At 42.7% G+C, this 20,484-nt stretch overlaps 1 protein-coding gene across 2 annotated transcripts; it reads right to left on the bottom strand.

The window, feature by feature from the left end:
• Nucleotides 1-481: 481 nt before the first annotated feature.
• Nucleotides 482-20,291, bottom strand: snx16 (sorting nexin 16). 2 transcript variants are annotated; one of them, XM_035741629.2, is made up of 8 exons: nucleotides 20,119-20,291; nucleotides 18,317-18,966; nucleotides 15,831-15,917; nucleotides 10,123-10,271; nucleotides 9,588-9,657; nucleotides 8,450-8,586; nucleotides 8,221-8,352; nucleotides 482-4,096 (listed from the first exon to the last, which is right to left on the bottom strand). In XM_035741629.2, the coding sequence occupies exons 2-8, from the start codon at nucleotides 18,788-18,790 to the stop codon at nucleotides 3,979-3,981; spliced, it is 1,167 nt and encodes a 388-aa protein (XP_035597522.1). In that variant the 5' UTR covers nucleotides 18,791-18,966; nucleotides 20,119-20,291; the 3' UTR covers nucleotides 482-3,978. The 2 variants fall into 2 exon arrangements, with proteins under 2 accessions (XP_035597522.1, XP_035597523.1); XM_035741630.2 differs by having other exon boundaries at nucleotides 18,317-18,918.
• Between the last annotated feature and the right edge of the window lie 193 nt (nucleotides 20,292-20,484).

Genomic DNA, 20,484 nt, shown 5'->3' with positions numbered 1-20,484 from the left:
TAATAACTCAATGCCTGTTTTTTTATTATCTACCAATAGGTGCCCTTCTTTGCGAGGCATTAGAAAACCTCCCTGGTCTTAGTGGTTGAATCTGTTTGAAATTCACTGCTCGACTGAGGGACCTTACAGATAATTGTGTGTGTGTGTGGGGTACAGAGATGAAGTAGTCAATCAAAAATAATGTAAAACACTAGTATTTCACAGTGTCCATGCAACTTCTGACTTACTCCTTAATGTATTTAGGCCATAACAAAAAAGGTTGAATACTTATTGGCTCAAGACATTTCAGTTTCATTTGTAATAAAACATTTCTAAAAACATAATTCCACTTTGACATTATGGGATATTGTGTGTAGGCCAGTGACACAAAATCTCAAGTTAAATCCATTTTAAAATGTGGAAAATGTCAAGGGGTGAGAATACTTTCTGACGGAACACGCTGACACACGTAGTATACAGAGATGGGGAAGAACTGGTTAAATATGTTGCATGTTTTTCATTGAAAAATATTTATTGTCTTTTGAAAAGGTCACGCATGAAAGGATCATGGCTGCATAAAGACAAGTCATTGTTCTGAACAGAACCCAACCAACAGCTACAGCCCACAGTTTAGAAAAAAACAAAACCCACGTCATTTGACCATTTATCCCAGATAAAACTGTATGCATAAAATCACCAAATGATCACTAAAAGAGAATCGCAGGATTAATAAGTAGTTGTCCACAAACAGCTATGTATTGGAAAATGCTTGACTTTAAAGTAATTATGAGGTTTGATCCATCCTGTCTAACAAACACATTTTTTGGGGGTGAACTATTCCTTTAAGCACACAAAATGATTCCGACAACAAATCCCATTGATTTTAATAGCAGTTGTTACATACCAACCACAGTTCATACTTGATTTTGTCCACAGGACACTAGCCATGTGTTCAACTTTAACGTGACACTAAAACTAGTTCAAAACAAAAGGAAATGTCATTTAAACCTTTTTCCATCAAAATAATTCTATGATCATTTTTCTCTCTTCACATTTTACACTAAGATCTATGGAGCTAAAAGTGGACTAGAGCAATATCAAAAGCAAGTGGCAGAAACTCAAGGCACTTCAAATTAGTTTGAGGGACTACACAAATATGTGGGATGAACATTGAGCCAACATCAACCACAAGTAATATGGAAAGCTACGCAGCGTGTATGAAAAAAACAAAAAAAAAAACACAAAAGGCACTCTGCTTCAAATAAGCTGTTATAAAATGGAGGCTATGCTAACCAAGCTAGCAACATGCTCCTATGTCATACAGTACATACATAAAGTGCATCATACAGCCACTACTGGCCAAGTCCCAAACATAAACTCTGCAATAGACAGGAGCTAAAGCGGTCTGTGAAAGCTCTCAGCTCATAACAAGAAACAAAACACACCAACATGTGACATTTTGAGAAATGGTGTACTCACAGTCCATTGTACTATACACACAGTGCACAAAACATTAAGAACACCTGCTCTTTCCATGACGTGCTGCCCAGGTGAATCCAGGTGAAAGCCATGACCCCTTATTGATGTCACCTGTTAAATCAGTGTAGCTGAAGAGAGGAGACAGGTTAAAGAAGGATTTTTAAGCATAGAGACATGGATTGTGTGTGCACCATTCAGGGAGGTGCCTGGTTAAGACAAAATATTTAAATGCCTTTGAACGGGGTATGGTTGTAGGTGCCAGGCACACTGGTTTGTGTCAAGAACAGCAATGCTGGTGGGTTTTTCACACTGTGTATCAAGAATGGTCCACCACTTAAAGGACATAAAGCCAACTTGACAACTGTGGGAAGCATTGGAGTCAACATCCCTGTGGAACGCTTGACACCCTGTAGAGTCCACGCCCCGACAAAGAGGCTTTTCCGAGGGCAAAAAGGGTTGCAACTCAATATTAGGAAGGTGTTCTTAATGTTTTGTACACTCAGTGTATACATTGTACTGTATTGAGTATTGCTTTTGGGATGTTAGTGTACACTCAACAATGTGCTCACATTATGGCTTATCGTGATTGAGTGTGGTCAATATATTCTCTCTCGCATGCATTCACAAAGACAAAAGTGACATTCACAAGGGAGCCGGAACCATAGAATGGAATCCTTAATTCTAGGATTTGAATACCCGTAGTTCACAGGCAGTGAGGTCAGTGATAGTGGTCTGGTAAGTTTGAGGAAACCGATTCCATGCAAACAGGAGTCATTCTGCTCAACGTTGATATATTCATCATACCATCCACCAATCATATCAGCATGTATCAGTGGACAATTAAAAAATATATATTTTGTCCTTTTGAATGTGAATAGCAGAGCAATATACAGTATCTCTTTATGAGCATTCAGCCACATCTGTCTGTTTTCAATGGGGTTCTTCTGCTAATGTATTTAGGCAAAATACATTTCTTAGTGTAGAAATGAGGTAAACATGGGCATAAAATATATGATTTCATGGAATGTGGGACTGACATGATAAACAAGAGGTGTCTGAACGCTAAGGATGTCAATGCTCTCTCCAACGGGGCCCGTAGACTGATATGTTAAGGTTCACTCTGTGTTTAGACATTCAGAGATGACGACGTTTAGTAGTGCAAGCAACGCATGACATCAAACATAACGGGGGCAAATCAACAAAATGTCAGTTCAACAATGTGTAGGGTCAAACATCTAAACTATCACAGAACCAAAATAACACACAAAACATGTATTTGATGTAGCACCCCCACAAATACTTTCTGTTCTACTTTTGTTGAAGATACTGTATGCCAGATGGGCAGTATAAAGCAATGAGATGTGACTACAAGGACAATATTAGTAGACAAGCTAAAACATATGAGCTCTATCATTCTCCAAATATCTGCCAACCACCCCATAACAGCCTTGACCTTTATAATAACAGGAAATGACATGTTAATCCCTGCCATCTTGAACACATCATTGACCGGCAGAATATTCCCATGCGCCTTGTCCAGTCATCGTCTGTGGCCATACCTACAGGGTGGTGTTGTTTCACTGATGCAGAGGTGCTGTAGTAGTCACGCTTTGCGAGGTTCCATTTCTCGGTCTATGGATTTTCATATGGTTCATCATATTGCAAGACCCAATTATCCAATCCGCTTTAAGGTGGTGTTAGAGTCCCTCTCCGGGTTTTGGTTGTGTCTGAAAAGGCACCCTATCGGCTAGTCAGTGCACTACTTTTGACCAGGACCCATATGGCTCTGTTCTATATAGGGTGTCATTCCAGACACATCCACTCTTTGGCTGGGAGACCACAGGATCTGGAAACCTGTTTCATACAGATAAGGTGTGGAAACAACTAACCCCAAGAACTAAACTAATGAGCTACAGTACTAGCTACAGTTCATTAGATATATGCATTCCTCCTACGTGGTCTGATTGCACCATTCTGAGGTGGATGTATGGTCTTCAAGATTAGATTAGCAAATGGACTAGGTGAATCTGAGGACTGCCCTCAGTTAAAACACATTTTTTAAATTATTATTATTATTTTTTCATAGTAAAGTGTCCCTGCAGGTCTATGCAAGGTCCCTCAATTACTCGATCCATTGAAGGAGTGATACGGGATAAAGTGTCCCTATTCTGCTCCTGTCAGTATCATTGAGTCCTGTCAGATTAACATTTAACATTTAAGTCATTTAGCTGGCAGCTGGGATAACCTGGGGGTGTTACTGAATAAAGTGCCCCCACCCAATTCATATTCTCTCTGAAAAACAGTGGCCAGGGTCTGTGGAAGTCCAAATGAGCAGCAAGGCAGGGGGTTGATCAACTATCCTGCCAACAAACTAAACAATGTTTGGAAGGGGGGGGGGGGTCACGTCCAAAGCCCCACCCTCAGAATGTTTCAGTCCCAAGATCCTTGATTAATAGTGATCAGTCATGAAGGAGGGAGGAGGGGATGAATTGAGGGAAGAGCAGAGTTGTCCCAGGTGGCTCAGTGCTTCAGCCGAGCGTCACACACCTGGGTCACCTCGATGACAGGTGGAGAGCTGCCTGAGGCAGGCCCACACCAACACCCTGAGAGACGCAGAGACTGGTGGGCCTCACACTTCCTGGAGAGACAGAGAGAGGGGAAAATTTAAAAGGTGACATGAATCGATGGACCAGTGTAGGTCGAGAGAAGAGGGGATGAACATTTCAAACATATGAGCAGTATGATATGATAAAAGACAGTGGTAACACATTGAGACACACCAGAATAAGTACCGAGACCATCACTGCACATGTGAAAAGAGCTTTAAGTAAATACTCTGGGGTAAAGACGCACATGGTGGCCCACAGGTCAGTCAGAAGACATGGACAATGGTACTAGACACCATTATCATGATACCATATAATGTGAAGTATTCAGCACCTCCAACTACTGCACCCTATCTCAGGGGCCTCACAGCTGTGTAACACGGAGGGAAAAACACAAAGGATGGATATGGTCAGGGTCATTCAACTAAGACAGAACCCCCTGCTGTTGCCACCAATCCATCTACTGTATGTCCACATTGTCTGGCTCTGCAATTAACCATACACATAGCCCTTTAGACCAGGGATCATCAACTATACTGAACAAAAATATAAAATGCAACAATTTCAAAGATTATACTGAGTTACAGTTCACAAGGAAATCAGTCAAATGAAAAATTCATTAGGCCCTAATCTATGGATTTCACATGACTGGGAGTACAGATATGCATCTGTTGGTGACAGATACCTTGAATAAAAAGGTAGGGCCGTGGATCAGAAAACCAGTCAGTATCTGGTGTGACCACCAACATGCAGCGCGACATCTCCTTCACATAGAGTTAACCAGGCTGTTGATTGTGGCCTGTGGAATGTTGTCCCACTCCTCCTCAATGGCGGTGTGAAGTTGCTGGATATTGGCGACAACTTGAACACACTGTTGTACACGTCGATCCAGAGCATTCCAAACAGGCTCAGTTGGGTGACATGTCTGGTGAATGTGCTGGCCATGGAAGAACGGACATGTTCAGCTTCCAGGAATTGTGTACAGACCCTTGCGACATGGGGCTGTGCATTATCATGCTGAAACATGTGGTGATGGCGGTGGATGAATGGTACAACAATGGGTCTCAGGACCTCGTCACGGCATCTCTGTGCATTCAAATTGCCATTGATAAAATTACAACTGTGTTTGTTGGCTGTAACTTATGCCTGCCCATACCATTGCCCCATGGTGGCGATGGGGTTCTCTGTTCACATCAGCAAACCTCTCGCCCACACGACGCCATATACATGGTGTGGTTGTGAGGCATGTTGGAAGTACTGCCAAATTCTCTGAAATGACATTGGAGGTGGCTTTTTGGTAGAGAAATTAACAGCTCTTATGGACGTTCCTGCAGTCAGCATGCCAATTACACGTAACCGCAAAATTTGAAACATTCTGTGGCATTGTGTTGTGTGACAAAACTGCACATTTTAGAGTGGCCTTTTATTGTCCCCAGCACAAGGTGCACCCTTGTAATGATCATGCTGTTAAATCAGATTCTTGATATGCCACACCTGTCAGGTGGATGAATTATCTTGGCAAAGGATAAAATGCACACTAACAGGGATGTAAACTAATTCGTGCACAACATTTGAGTGACATAAGCTTTTTGTGCGTATAGAAAATTGCTGGGAGCTTATTTTAGCTGATGAAACACGGGACAAACACGTTTATATTTTTGTTCAGTGTAGATTCAGCCGCGGGCCAATTTCTTATTGAGCAGATGGTCAGGGTGCTGAAACAATTACAAATCATTTGTAGACTAGAAATTAGACAGCAAGAAACGCAAACATATATAATATTTGACTAAAACAAATATTTCAATCCTTGCTTACATTTGTATATGATCACATATAAAGTACCAGTCAAAAGTTTGGACACCTGCTCAGTCAAGGGTTTTTCTTTATTTTAACATGGTAGAATAATAGTGAAGACATCAAAACTTTGAAATGACACATTTAGAATCATGTAGTATCCCCCCCCAAAAAAATGTTAAACAAATCAAAATATATTTTAGCCTCAAAGTAGCCACCTTTTGCATTGATGACAGCTTGAACACTCTTGGCATTCTCTCAACCAGCTTCACCTGGAATGCGTTTCCAACAGTCTTGAAGGAGTTCCCACAAAAGCAGCTCACATATGCGGAGCTGCTTTTCCTTCACTCTGTGGTCCAACTCATCCCAAACCATCTCAATTGGGTTGAGGTCAGGTGATTGTGGATGCCAGGTCATCTGATCCCTCTCCTTCTTGGTCAAATAGCCCTTACACAGCCTGGAGAAGTGTTGGGCCATAGTCTTGTTGAAAAACAAATGATCGTCCCACTAAGCACAAACCAGAAAGGATGGCGCAGCGCTGCAGAATGCTGTGGTAGCCATGCTGGTTAAGTGTGCCTTGAATTCTAAATAAAAATCACATACAGTGTCACCAGCAAAGCACCCCCACACCTCTTCCTCCATGCTTCACAGTGCAGAGAATATCCGTTCACCTACTCTGCGTTTCTTGAAGAAAAAGCAGTTGGTACCAAATAATCTCAAATTTGGACTCATCAGACCAAAGGACAGATTTCCATTAATGTCCATTGCTCATGTTTCTTGGCCCAAGCAAGTCTCTTTTTCTTATTGGTGTCTTAGTGGTTTCTTTGCAACAATTTAACCATGAAGGCCTGATTCACGCAGTCTCCTCTGAACAGTTCATTTTGAGATTTTTTACTTTAACTTGGTGAAGCATTTATTTGAGCTGCAATTTCTGAGGCTGGTAACTCTAATGAACTTATCCTCTGCAGCAGAGGTAACTCTGCATCTTCCTTTCCTGTGGCGGTCATCAAGAGAGCCAGTTTCATCATAGCACTTAAAATGGTTTTTACGACTGCACAAAGTTCTTGAAATTTTTCGGATTGACTGACCTTCATGTATTAAAGTAATGGACTGTCATTTCTCTTTGCTTATTTGAGCGGTTCTTGCCATAATATGGACTTGCCCTTTTACCAAATAGGGTTATCTTCTATATATCACCCCTAACTTGCCCCAACCGTTTGGCTCCAACACATTAAGAAGGAAATAAATTCCACAAATTAACTTTTACCAAAGGCACACATGTTAATTGAAATGCATTCCAGGTGACTACCTCAAGAAGCTGGTTGAGAGTGTGCAAAGCTGTCATCAAGGCAAAGGGTGGCTACTTTGAAGAATCTCAAATATATTTTGATTTGTTTAACACTTTTTTGGTTACGACATTTTTCCATATGTGTTATTTCATAGTTTTGATGTCTTCACTATTATTCTACAATATAGAAAATAGTAAAAAATAAAAAACCCTGGAATGAGTAAGTGTCGAAACTTTTGACTGGTACTGTATCTCTCTATTCTGCGTAGGAATACTGTGGAACAGATTTCTCAAATCAAAACCACTTGGAGCTGATTTGCTGGTGTTTAGTCTTTTATGTCCAATAATTAAGAATAACTCTTTTGGGGGGCAAAGAAAATCACTCACAGGCCAAAATTGGTATAGTATTTATATGGTTCAAGGCCCATTCCTGTCTGAGGTTTAATGTTAAGTCAACTAAATAAAATGTTCAGTCTGGTCTGTAATCAATATCTCTAATCCGATTAGCCGAATGAGTTAGCCACCCGATGTCTTTCCTTTCCCAACCACTAAACAGCTGTCAGTTCTGCAATCCTCAAGGCTTTGTCATTTTTCACTGGACAACTATTGAGGAAACACACTATGGCTTGATATGATGATATTTTGTAATGCAGCTAGCTACCTTCACTACTTCACTAGCATTAGGAAAATTAAGTTAGGGTGGGGGTGGGGGTTGCTGTTTTCACAAAGGCTTTCAAGGTCATTTCTGTTTTTGAAAGTGAATGCTCTGGGGGAGGGGATACAGTAGTATGCCGCTTTAAAAGAGGCACTCCAGCAAAAATCAGCTAACGGCAAGTCATAAGCACAGTTCACTTTGAGGAGATTGATAGTGATGGCCACTGCTATAACAGGTGGCATGATGCCAGCTGGTCTTCAGGAAGAGGGGTTGATCATCTGAAGAGACAGCTAACTGAATGAAGGGAGTTTGAGCATTATACAAAAGGGATTCTCGATGTGAGTGTGCGTATAGAGGCAACGTTAACGGGATATAGTGAAACCTTGGATTGTGTGTGTGTGTGTGTGTGTGTGTCTTACCCGTTCTCCTCTGACATAATGTCCTGGTCTGCCTCGGCGGTTGATGACTCCACGTCTCCATCTGCGTCTACGCTGCTATCACTGCCCTGAGCTGACAACCCACTCTGGCTCTCTGGGGTCAGAGACTCCCCGCTGTAACGCGTGCACACACACAATCTGTTACACACCCTAGAAACACAAGCCATGTAACACAATTGCAGTAAACCTGTGTGTGTCTGTTGTTCAGTACCTGAGGCGCTTCTCCAGAAGGTGGATGTGACGGTCCTTCTCCTCCAGTCTCTTCTTGAGGGAGCTAATCTCTCTTTGCTTCTCAACCAGCTCTTTCTGCAGACGATAGTTACTCTCCTCCAGAGTCTCACAGAATGCCTGGTAGGGGGGCGGGAGCGAGAGACAGACACACAGTTATCAAAACGTGACAGGACAACAACTTACATGGCAACAAAAAAAACAAGTTGGGTAAGTTGAGCCAAAGGAATAGTTGTTACTAGGGAACCATACACAAAATATATCATTTGACCACATATTTGTGAAGAGGTCATCATTTCATGGAGTCTGTGAAGAAAGAAACCACATGGAAAAAGTGGTAAGCAAGTTAGGTCCAAAAAAACAGATTTTCACCAAGTCAAATTAATCTATTGTGTTAGAGGTTTCATGATGCTAAGTAGATCGTTTTAAGATTGATGTATAGAACAGTTGGGGTCTCTAAAATACAATATGAGGTACTTAACCTAGAATAAAAGTTATTCATCCTTCTAGCTGTGTGGGCTAATATAGTTTAAATGTTTGCCTTGGGGTAATTTGGACCAATGGTTGAGCCAATTGAAAGGGTTTCCTTACCAAGCATTATCGCCGGGATATGAGGTAACACCAGGGCCTAAAGGGTTTAAGTGTTTAAATGCTTAAAATTATTAAAAAGACAAAAAAGCTATTGTGATTGTGTTAAGGAAATAAAGATAGACATGGTTTTAAAAAGGTAGTGGTAATAGTTAATTCAGTACAGAAATGTGTAGGAGGCTTAACCTACCCTGTATCGCGGCTCAACTTACCCCACTCTCTCCTAGTGGAGCACTTAGAGGAGAGGAAGCCAAATCCTAATCCACCACTAACCAAAGACTGTAAAAGCTATTCTAATGACAGTTATGCTAATGAATGTATATACTAATTAGATGTGGTGCTGGCATCGGAGGCTCATTCCAGCTAGAGAACAACAAAGCCTGTCCCAAATTACTCCCAGGATTATGGGTCACAGAAACAAACACTGCAGAAACTGGATTGAACTGGTCTCGTTTGGGTCTACGTGACTTCTCAATAGGCTTTTGTGAAAGTCGACCTCAAGTTGCATGCTGGTAACAGAAGATCGGTCTTACCCGGCTCTCCTCCAGACTGTCAAAAGGACCTGGAGGATCATCTAAACACAGGAACTCTCGCACTGCTATGCTGTTAAAGAGACAAGGAAAGACAGCATTTTAATAATCAACAAGAACTTATCTTTCCATACCAACCAAGCAACTTCAGGGTACTCACACACAATCCCCCAAAAGACAGTGTATCTATCTATGATGGATTGGGTATTGGTTTTGCTGTCCATGTCACCAGTATTGGTGCCAAGGAAACAAGACAGGGTATTAGAAAAGGTTTGTATTACAATGCTAAATACAGTTACTGTGTAATGTATGCTTTTAACCTTGACTACATAACTCTAATATAGCCTAAATAAAGTGTGTGTGGATACATTCAGCTGCTTCCATAGACGTTCATTGTTGTTGCCCAGGTGTTAAGTCTGTCTCAGGTCATAAGCAACCAGCAAGTCCATCAGTAAACTCAAGACAGTGTGTGTATGTGAAACCTCAAAGCACTTGAGGTTTGCACTGCATGATGAGACATGCTCACGGAGACACGCACCAGTTGGCAATGTCTTTGTGTGCCACCAGGTTCTGTAGGAAGGCCTGCAGGCCCAGCTGTCTGTCCTCTAGGAAGTCAGAGTTGTAGTTGTCTTTGAACCAGCGCTTTGGAGGCAGAGAAAGTCTGAACCCTGGGAACATCTCCTTTAGCTGAAACTCACACACAGAGACAGGTTAGGCAGGGGAAAAGCAACACCGATACACGGCATCTTAACACACCCAGTACACACACATTACACACTGTACAAACACGTACAAAAAACACACGGAAAAGAGAGACGAAGCACAGGCTAATTATCGCAATAACACCACCAACACACCCTGAACAAATGTAACATTACATGGTTTGTTATGTCCAGGAAAACCAAACAAGGCCTGTTTGCTCAACAGTGAAGGGAGGGGCTTGAGTTATTGATCTTTCAAAAACACATCCATGTCAACTATGGAAAAACTCTTCAAACTATTTTCCCAAATTCCGGTTAACAAGTACAGCACATGCAGCCCAGTGTTCATCCCGTTAGGCCAATGCCCTTATTCACAAATCAGACTAGGAGTGCTGATCTTGGATACGTTTTTAAATACATATATTTTAAATCATAAATAACCCTGATCAGCACTCTTACTTTGAGTCTTTGTGAATAGGTGTCCAGATTGGTTAGTTCTCTCTTCTAGAGCGAGAGCGACCACAGGAATGGCTGTGCTGCCTGTCCACAGCCTCTGTGCCTGATGGAGGGTGTGGCCTTTTCCTACCTCACCCCAGGCTACTGTGTCTAGTAGCAAAACCGGATTTGTAGGCGTATAGTCGACATTTAGCCTTCTGTAGTCTGTGTTTTATTACAACAAAACAATTCTAACAGAAAAATGTAGTAGGCCATTAAGGGTATTGTTGGCAGTGTGCTGACTTAAGGATAGACTAGATTTAAGAAAATAGTTGATTATATGGACGTCACATGAAGCACTCAGCTGTAAGACTTTTAAAAAGTGAATGATTATTATACCTAATCCACATAGTATTTCTCCCCTTGTCCATCTCTGACCTGTCCCGCTAGGAGTTGGCTTCCTGTGGCTGGCTAGACAAAGCTACTGCTGCTGTTGTTTGTGGAACACAGGCTCTTTGTGTGCTGGGGGGGGGGGGGTGCACAGAGGGGATTCACTTCATTTCTGTATTACTCTCCAACACAAAAGAGCTACTTCCACAGTACCGATGATTACAGACGGTCTCTCCCACAGAACCGATGATTACAGACGGTCTCTCCCACAGAACTGATGATTACAGACGGTCTCTCCCACAGTCGTGAGAGGGTGCTGCTTTACGGGTTCCTGACCAATTTTGTGTTTCTTTTTTTTGTAGATAATGTCTCGGACATAATTTCCTCCCACCGAACACACCTTCTGGACATTAGAACAGCGATCACAAAACTCAATTTGGATGACAATTTCTACTTCAACGAGTTGGCAGCTCTGGACGCAGTGTAGTCATGATCCCGAAATGTTTACTTTGATACCAGGTTTAGTATCACAATACCACAAATAAAGGCATATTGGCCAAGGTCACAGAATGGCACTTGATCCAAACAGATCAAGATCATTACATTTGACATTTTAGAATTTTTGATGTATGCATTAATCAATCAAATAATCATACAATCCATTTGTATTTGTTACCATAAGAACATAACAGTAATATTTTTTTTGAATGGTAAATCTCTATTGATAAACTGGGCAAATCAAGATGTAGCCTATTCACAATACAGGTGAATGCATGCGTGACCCACCACCAGGATTCAGTCCTATGTAGCAAAAATTTGAAATAGTATTCTTTTTACAGTAAAGTAGAGACTCAGAGCTAGAAAATGGTATTTCAAACACTGCAGTTGAGGAACAATGGGAAAGTAAATCGGCTTTGAAGGTTGATAAACTTGTAACCCCACTTTTGAGAAAATGGCCCTTGAATGTTTTGGTACACCTCCTAAAGGAGCTTTTGTCTACACCCATTCAGCATCATTCACACCGTCTTAAGCCTTGGCCCCTCCCATCTCTTTAACGGATTCACATGCGAGGTCCTGCTAAACAGTAAGGTAGTGAGGTAAACAACCAAGGATTTCAAGACTAAAAGTGGTAAAAGTAGAAGCCTACAATAAGGGAAAACTCCAGGTAAAAAATAAATAAGAAGGTGGAAACGGTACAGTTCATGCTGACAGTGGCGTGTGCAGAAAGTAGCACACCGTGCTCGGGTAGCCGATGTGAGTAAGACTTTCCTACCTGGACAAGAGGAACACCTACAGCGTGCGTGCATCATCCCCTTCTGTACTCCTGGTTCACCCACGACTGCATGACTCAAACACCATCATTAAGTTTGCTGACGACACAACGGTGGTAGGCCTGATGGCCTATAGGGAGGAGGTCAGTGACTTGGCAGTGCAGTGCCAGGACAACGACCTCTCCCTCAACGTTGGCAAGACAAAGGAGTTGATCGTGTACACAGTAGGAAACGGAGGGTCGAGCACGCCTCCATCCACATCGACACGGTTGTAGTGGAGCAGGTTGAGAGCTTCAAGTTCCTCGGTGTCCACATCACTAAGAAATTAACATGGTCCGCATACACCAACACCGTTGTGAAGAGGGCACGACAACACCTCTTCCCCTTCAGGAGGCTGAACATATTTGGCATGGGCCCTCAGATCCTCAAAGAGTTCTACAGCTGGACCATTGAGAGCATCTTGACGAGCTGCATCACAGCTTGGTATGGCAACTGCGTGGCATCAGACCGCAAGGCACGACAGAGGGTAGTGCATACGGCCCAGTACATCACTGAAGCCGAGCTCCCTGCCATCAAGGACCTCTATACCACGCAGGGTCAGAGGAAGGCCCTAAAAATGGTCAGACTCCAGCCACCCAAGTCACAGACTGTTCTCTCTGCTACTGGATGGAACGTGTTACCAATGCACCAAATCTGGAACCAACAGGACACTGAACAGCTTTTACCGCCAAGCCATAATACTGCTAAATAGTTAACCAAATAGCTACCCGGAATATCTACATTGAACTCTTGATTCATCACATATGCTGCTACGGTTTATTATCTATCCTGTTGCCTAGTGAATTTACCCCTACCTATATGTACGCATCTGCCTAAATGACCTCTTACCCTTGCACATCGACTCGGTACTGGTACCCAGTGTATATAGCCAAGTTATCTTTACTCATTGTATATTTATTCCTCGTGTTAGTTTTATAGATTTTTTAAATCTCTGCATTGTTGGTAAGGGACCATTTCACTGTTAGTTTACATCTGTTAAAGACGTGTGATTTGATTTAGATTTGTATTACACACGGTCCATCCCAGGGTACTGACTATTACACACGGTCCATCCCAGGGTACTGACTATTACACACGGTCCATCCCAGGGTACTGACTATTACACACGGTCCATCCCAGGGTACTGACTATTACACACGGTCCATCCCAGGGTACTGACTATTACACACGGTCCATCCCAGGGTACTGACTATTACACACGGTCCATCCCAGGGTACTGACTATTACACACGGTCCATCCCAGGGTACTGACTATTACACACTGTCCATCCCAGGGTACTGACTATTACACACTGTCCATCCCAGGGTACTGACTATTACACACTGTCCATCCCAGGGTACTGACTATTTATTACACACTGTCCATCCCAGGGTACTGACTATTTATTACACACTGTCCATCCCAGGGTACTGACTATTTATTACACACTGTCCATCCCAGGGTACTGACTATTTATTACACACTGTCCATCCCAGGGTACTGACTATTACACACTGTCCATCCCAGGGTACTGACTATTTATTACACACTGTCCATCCCAGGGTACTGACTATTTATTACACACTGTCCATCCCAGGGTACTGACTATTTATTACACACTGTCCATCCCAGGGTACTGACTATTTATTACACACGGTCCATCCCAGGGTACTGACTATTAATTACACACTGTCCATCCCAGGGTACTGACTATTACACACTGTCCATCCCAGGGTACTGACTATTACACACTGTCGAATACCCATACTAACATACTGTATACTACCTACTTAATGAGCATACACTACATGCTATTAGTTCATTTTAGTATACTGTAAACAAACAGTATCCTTTCAATTGAGGGCATTAGCGCCTTGCCAGTGACCGGAGGTTGATGTTGTTGCTATGCTAGTTAGCATAACAAATGACTAGTTAGACATTTTACAACTCCGGGTGTGTTGTTAAATTCAAATCTAGAGTGCCAGAGTGCACTCATAAATTCAGAGCATTGTCAGATTGTCCGTTTGTAAATTCCGAGCGTTTTCTCTCTGAGCGCACACTGGACGCTCCGCCAAGAAGTAGGGTTGATTTGAGCGTTCTGACCTTACAACGGCAGTAAAGCACCCAAGCTAACATTGGCTAGCTACTTCCAGACACAAATGAGACCACTCTGACCATTTTACTCGCCCTAGCAGAGAGACCACTCTGACCATTTTACTCGCCCTAGGCAGTTTTCATGTTATCAAGAGCATTGGTGAATTAACTGCTGTTGGCAACAAATTACTTCTGCTTTTTTTGCCGACGTTTACTGACAACGGCCATATTCAACGGGTGTTGAGCACTCGCAAATTCATTATTCTGTGCTCTGAAACACTCAGACGAGTGTGCTCTGAAATCAGACTAGATCACCAGAGCGAATTTACGAAAGCACCCGAATGTCAATTGAGAATGTACAACAACGATACCTTTTAGCTAAGCTAAGAAAGCCGGGAATAATCAAACCAATAAAAAAAAATTGGGTAGTTAGCTTATAGTTAATCTACTGGCAAGTTTGATGTATTATTAGCCAACTATCGTTAGGTTGCTAGCCAACATACCGGTAACATACTGCTGTAATGATATGCTATGTGGTTCGTAAGGACAGCGTAGCTAACAAATTGTCATCCAACATAACGTGTAAGGTAACTTGTTTGAAAAGTCATTACATTGTTCCAACATTTTCTTAACATTTGTCATAATTAGATAAAGCAATGAATTTGTATCCGCTCCTGTTGTACTTCAGCTGCATCCCCCCCCATTTTCTTCTTATGGGCCCTAAAGTACGGAAAGTGTCCTCTGCGTGTATACTTCATATCTTGGCGAATTTAGTACGACGTCAGGGAACTTTTGGTATATTAACTATATCCATACTATATACTCAATTCAAGTCAAAGATTGTATGGTATGTGCGGTTAGTATGAGTATCCGAACACATCTACTGTTTCTCCTATAGTACTGAGTATAACCCTGTCTCTCCCACAGTACTGAGTACTGTCCCTCCATGCGAGAATCTACAGCCACAAACACATATTGTGTCAGGGCAATTGAGCACTGGATAGGGCTACATTATTGACAACAGTAATAGGGTTCGTTACTTAGACTATTCAGATGGGGTACAGATCAGGAAAAGTGGAAACCAGGGCATGTGTGTGATGACGAAGGGTTATGTCACATGGATGAGTCGTATGCTAGCTAGCAATGATGTCATAGATGGTAAAGTTTAGATACATTTGAGTTTAGATAGCAGCCCATTTTTTGACATACAGGAGGATAGTTAGTCCACCCTAATGTATTCATCAGACAAACCTTTCCTCCTAAGAGGCCCAGGACAGTCTCTGGGAGGAGTAACTATCCTCGAGTGAGGACGTACCTTGTCGTTGAGTCTGGAGAAGTCGGTGTATCTTCTGAAAACCACCCAACTTTCATTCTTTGTCTTCCTCACCAGGACCTTATACACCTGCAGCAGGAGACCAAACACACACACACACACACATGTTAACAGCTCACCTTTGACCTTATGATAGCAGTTATCTTATATTCAATTACAGTAATAGATTAACAATGTTTCCTTCAAAACCAAACCAGCACAGTGCGCCGGAGACTGAATCTGAACCTAACAGAGATTTATTTTCTCAATATTAGTAAAGACGTATAATAGAAGCTTAGTAATACCAAGAGACAAAGACAATATGGATGTGAGCTTGCTTTTTAGAAGAGACAACTTTCTCCCTTTCATAACCAATGTCTTTTTATGAAAGTCAGACATTTAGCGTTTCTTCATCTTGTCCATTTCTGACCCTGTTCAGTCATTTCAAACCACAGGCATTCAGAACACACTGCCTGCGTCACGAATGGCACCATATTCCCTAAATAGTGCACTAAATAGGGAATACATGTGCCATTTGGGATACATTCCCACTGATTTGGGGTTTTATGGAACACCTTTGATGCCGAAAGCTATTCTAAGCATGACGGCTCAGAGATAAGCATTTATAAGTCCAACTCCTTGGGTTTTGTTAGAGCGGTGTGTCTGAGTGAAAGGATAGACTGAAGAGAAGGTGATCCAGCCAAGGCTCACAAGAACACACTGGCACAATAACACACTGGCACTAATATCAAATGGGTTAACAGGAACTTGGAAGCCAGGAACAGTACCTAACCGACAACAGGGACACCATGCAAAATAAAGACTAATAGGTGTAAATATGATAGAAACCCTGGCATCATCATGTGTACGTTATATGTCCACAAACTGAGGTTACGGCCCAATTGGCACACTACTCACTATAGTGCACTGTGTTTGATCAGGGGCTCTGGTAGTGCACTTTATAGGAAACCATTTTGGAGTTACACTAAGCAGTTGTGTACTTGCAGCAAATGATGCAGTCTATTTTAGATAGTGTTAAGGGAAAGCAGTGGAAATGCAGAAGCCATTTTAGGAGTGAGTTAATTACTGGACTTGACCTTTAAATCAATGACTGAAGTCTTCAGCAGCATATTCTGATTCCTTTTAATTAAAGTGCTGCTGGAGAGTGAAATTACAACGCCTGTTTGAGTGGAAGGGGCAGTACACTGCAGTACCAATCTGCAACTAGGCTAGATCATGAATACAACTTGAAGCCATGAAAAGCAAACACTTTATACAATAGTGTTAGGCCTTCAATACAATCAATGTTGCAAACTATAAATGAGAGAGAAGAATGTGCAACCACTCCGTTGCTTTGAGTCAAATCCTTATTCTGCTGTATTATCGTCCATCTGTACTGGATGAGAGGGATGCAGGGGGGTTAACAAATGGTCATTGATGACAGGGCTGATGTATTGAGATCGTGATCAGCATGATTTCACATTCCAACACATCCCTCAGTCGCTCCTAATAACCTCCAGCAGTTCCCACACCTCTCGCCATGATGTTGCCACTTTTGGCTGGCGCTAATAATCTGTTCCTGATCCAATGGCACCGCCATCTCCCTAAAACTCCTAAACATCTGCCCAGGCAGCAGGAACAGTACAGGGCTTCTAATCCCATCTACGGGAACAAATACAGGGGGAGAAGGCAGACTACAGACAATCCAGACTACCCATTGACAACAGAGTGACTATGCGTAGACTACAAACTATCCACAGCGATCTATAGCATAATTTTGTTTGTGAGTGTTGACCAGACCTTAAGCCACCTGGGATAAACTCTTAACACACAGGAAATAGCCTTGGGGGGATCATGAGCTGGATTTGGGGACACAACAGTCAGGAAACAAACAGACTAGCCAGACCATGATAAATGAATGGTAATGTAGCCTAACCAAAGCCAACTGGTCATTTGTGCCACTTGGTGCTTAGCCCAGAGCTTAAAGGGATACTTTAGGATTTTGGCAATGAGTTCCGATATCTACTTCCCCAGAGTGAGATGAACTTGTGGATATGATTTTTATGTCTCTGTGTCCAGTATGGAGGAAGTTAAAGGTAGTTTCGTGAGACAATGCTAACTAGCATTAGCACAATGACTGGAAGTCTATGGGTATCTGCTAGCATGCCAAAATCTTAAAGTATCCCTTTAAAAGAGTTCCAGTAATGACATTAACGACATACCCAACAAGTCCAGGCATCAAAACAGAAAGGAAGGATATTTCAAATGACTTGCAAAAAAGTGGTTAAAATAAGGACAACATTTTTGCTGACTAGTTGAGTTTGGCATATAGCTTCCTGCTGGTCCCAGTCTCCCTGGCATGTTTGAATTGCATAGCCTGGTCCCAGATCTGTGCTATAAAGCCAACTCCTTGTATGACAATAGCCATAGGTAAGACAACACAAAGATCTAGGACCAAGCTAAGAATTGCCTCCCTCTCGCTCTCTCACCGTCAACTTGGCCCGCTCCTCCATGACCTCGTAGCCCAGCACGGTGGGGGTGATGGGCCTCTCTTCCCAGGCTGAGGACCCTGTGATGGATCCTGGAGGTCCTGGTGGTGATTCCTGATCAATGTTCGTCAGGGAGGAGGTGGAGTACTTCACCGTGGGGTCCAGCCCCAGCCCGTTCAGCCTGGCCCGGGTCACTGGGCTCTGACACTGCAACAGGGAGGGTGGAGAAGTGAAGCAGCAGCCTCTCTCTGAGCTTTGGGATCGAGGCCCTCCGACTCGATTCCCTCTCCTCCCAGGGTCACGGCCAGGGCCCAGGATCTCATCCCCGGGGCCTCTAGTGGAGGAGGACCCAGAGCTGCTGGAGACACTGTTCAAAGATGAGGTCCTCTGAGGGCCCCGCCTGGGCTTCCCATTGGCCCCTGGCAGGGTCCTATCTCTGATGGAGACAGGTACAGGCACGAAGGGCGAGGACATCTGGCTGGGCTGTCAGTGTCCTCCCTCTGATTGTCAGATACCCCAACCCTCCTCACCCACCTCTACCGCCAAACTCTTACTCTCACAGCCTTGCAAACTGGCAGGGCAGCAGGTCAACATAGGAGGCGCTGGTGAAAAAAAAGACAAGGCCAGTACTCACTCTAGGATCCAGCACCCTATAAAAAAAATAGAGGATACAGAAAATAAAACTGACTTATCATCCCACCTTCTGCTTGCTGATCATAAGGACGCAGCATACATTGATCATGTTATTAAATACAGTATTGTCCCCTGAATGAGGCCAACTCTCTGCAAATTGCAACCAAGATGCACATAAATTATTGATAAAGCCAGATGTCATTTATAATTGAAAGATGTGTGTATGAGTAAAATGCATTTGGGGGGGAGGGGGGTCTAGGTGAGAATGGTCCCTTGCACATTAAATAAGCTTTCATTCAGCCTGATACTGTATCGATTGTCTGGTGTCTGTCTGACAGAGCTCCCTGCCAGTCAATGTCTGCATCGCAAATAACACCCCATTTCCTATATAGTGCACTACTTTTGACCAGGACCCATAGGTAATGCACTACAATGGAATTAGGGTGGCATTTGGGAAACGCATAATGACAGAGCACTAATTGAGCATGGTAGAGTAAGTCAGTGGAGTGTGTCTGGTCTTTACAGATTAAAAGACTAGGCTGAAAACACATGTGACACAAACATCACAGATGTATTGTGTTGCTGCAGAAAATATATATATATATATGCCAAAATGCAGAATAGATCAATGTCTGGTTGCTTTGTTCACATCAGCACACCACATAACTAGATAGCCACACGACACTGTGGCTATCACACACACACACACACACACACACACACACACACACTACGAGCCTTTGGACTATTTTATCTCCACGCGGAAAAGTCAGCTGCAGATGTGATCTTGCCTAACCCTGTGATGTGTAATGAGCTTCTTGTTGACTGTGAAACAGAACCCATGTAGGGAGGTGAAGAGGAGTTGTAAACATGAAAGGATCTCTCCATAATGAGGCGCCTTGGCGGAGTACCGATTGTTTAAAATGGCAAACTTTTGTTCAAGCTGGAGCAAAGGTTACATCACTGAAAACGAGGTAGAGTTAACACCATTAGTATTTAACTAACGACCTTGCCATTTAATTCGCATAATAGCTAGAGCTATAGGAAGCGTATAACCTGGCTAGGCTAACGTTAGCTACTAGCTAGCATCAAGCCAGTTAACGTTACCGCAGACACTTTTTGCTTGATTCAACAGCACAGAAGAACGAGATTGGCATAACGTTACTCACCGCAGGATGTTCTCGCTCCACGTTCAGTTGCTTCATCATAGATGTTAACATTTCTGGTTGTTTATAGTGAAAGATATCCTACTTGCTTTTGCCAACTGTCATACGCAAGACTGGTATACAACGCCGACTACAGTCCCTCCAGAAAAAACGGACGTCATCACGCATATGCCCAGGGCCAGTACGCGCCAACAAATCTTTGCCCAAATATATATATATTTTTTAAGGGGGGCAAATATAGGCTGCATATCTATGGCTTTGGTACGGTATAAGAAACAGTGATTTATAATGCAAGAGTGTTGTAAAAAATCATAACAAATGTTAATTGGTATGGTATTTGGGTGTACAATAGTATTTTGCACAAAGAAT

The sequence above is a fragment of the Oncorhynchus keta genome, chromosome 28, assembly GCF_023373465.1.
Source record: "Oncorhynchus keta strain PuntledgeMale-10-30-2019 chromosome 28, Oket_V2, whole genome shotgun sequence".
Classification (NCBI taxonomy): domain Eukaryota; kingdom Metazoa; phylum Chordata; class Actinopteri; order Salmoniformes; family Salmonidae; genus Oncorhynchus; species Oncorhynchus keta.
The sequence above is the reverse complement of the archived record's forward strand: the minus strand, read 5'-3'. Positions and strand labels throughout refer to the sequence as shown.

Bases quoted from the DNA above. Each gene is read 5' to 3' on its own strand.
- snx16 (XM_035741629.2), bottom strand. From the start codon at position 18,790: ATGTCCTCGCCCTTCGTGCCTGTACCTGTCTCCATCAGAGATAGGACC. The intron at 10,272-15,830 runs GTACGTCCTCAC...TGTGAGTTTCAG, and splicing joins TCTCCAGACTCAACGACAAG to CTAAAGGAGATGTTCCCAGG. The intron at 8,353-8,449 runs GTACTGAACAAC...CACGCGTTACAG, and splicing joins CTTCTGGAGAAGCGCCTCAG to CGGGGAGTCTCTGACCCCAG.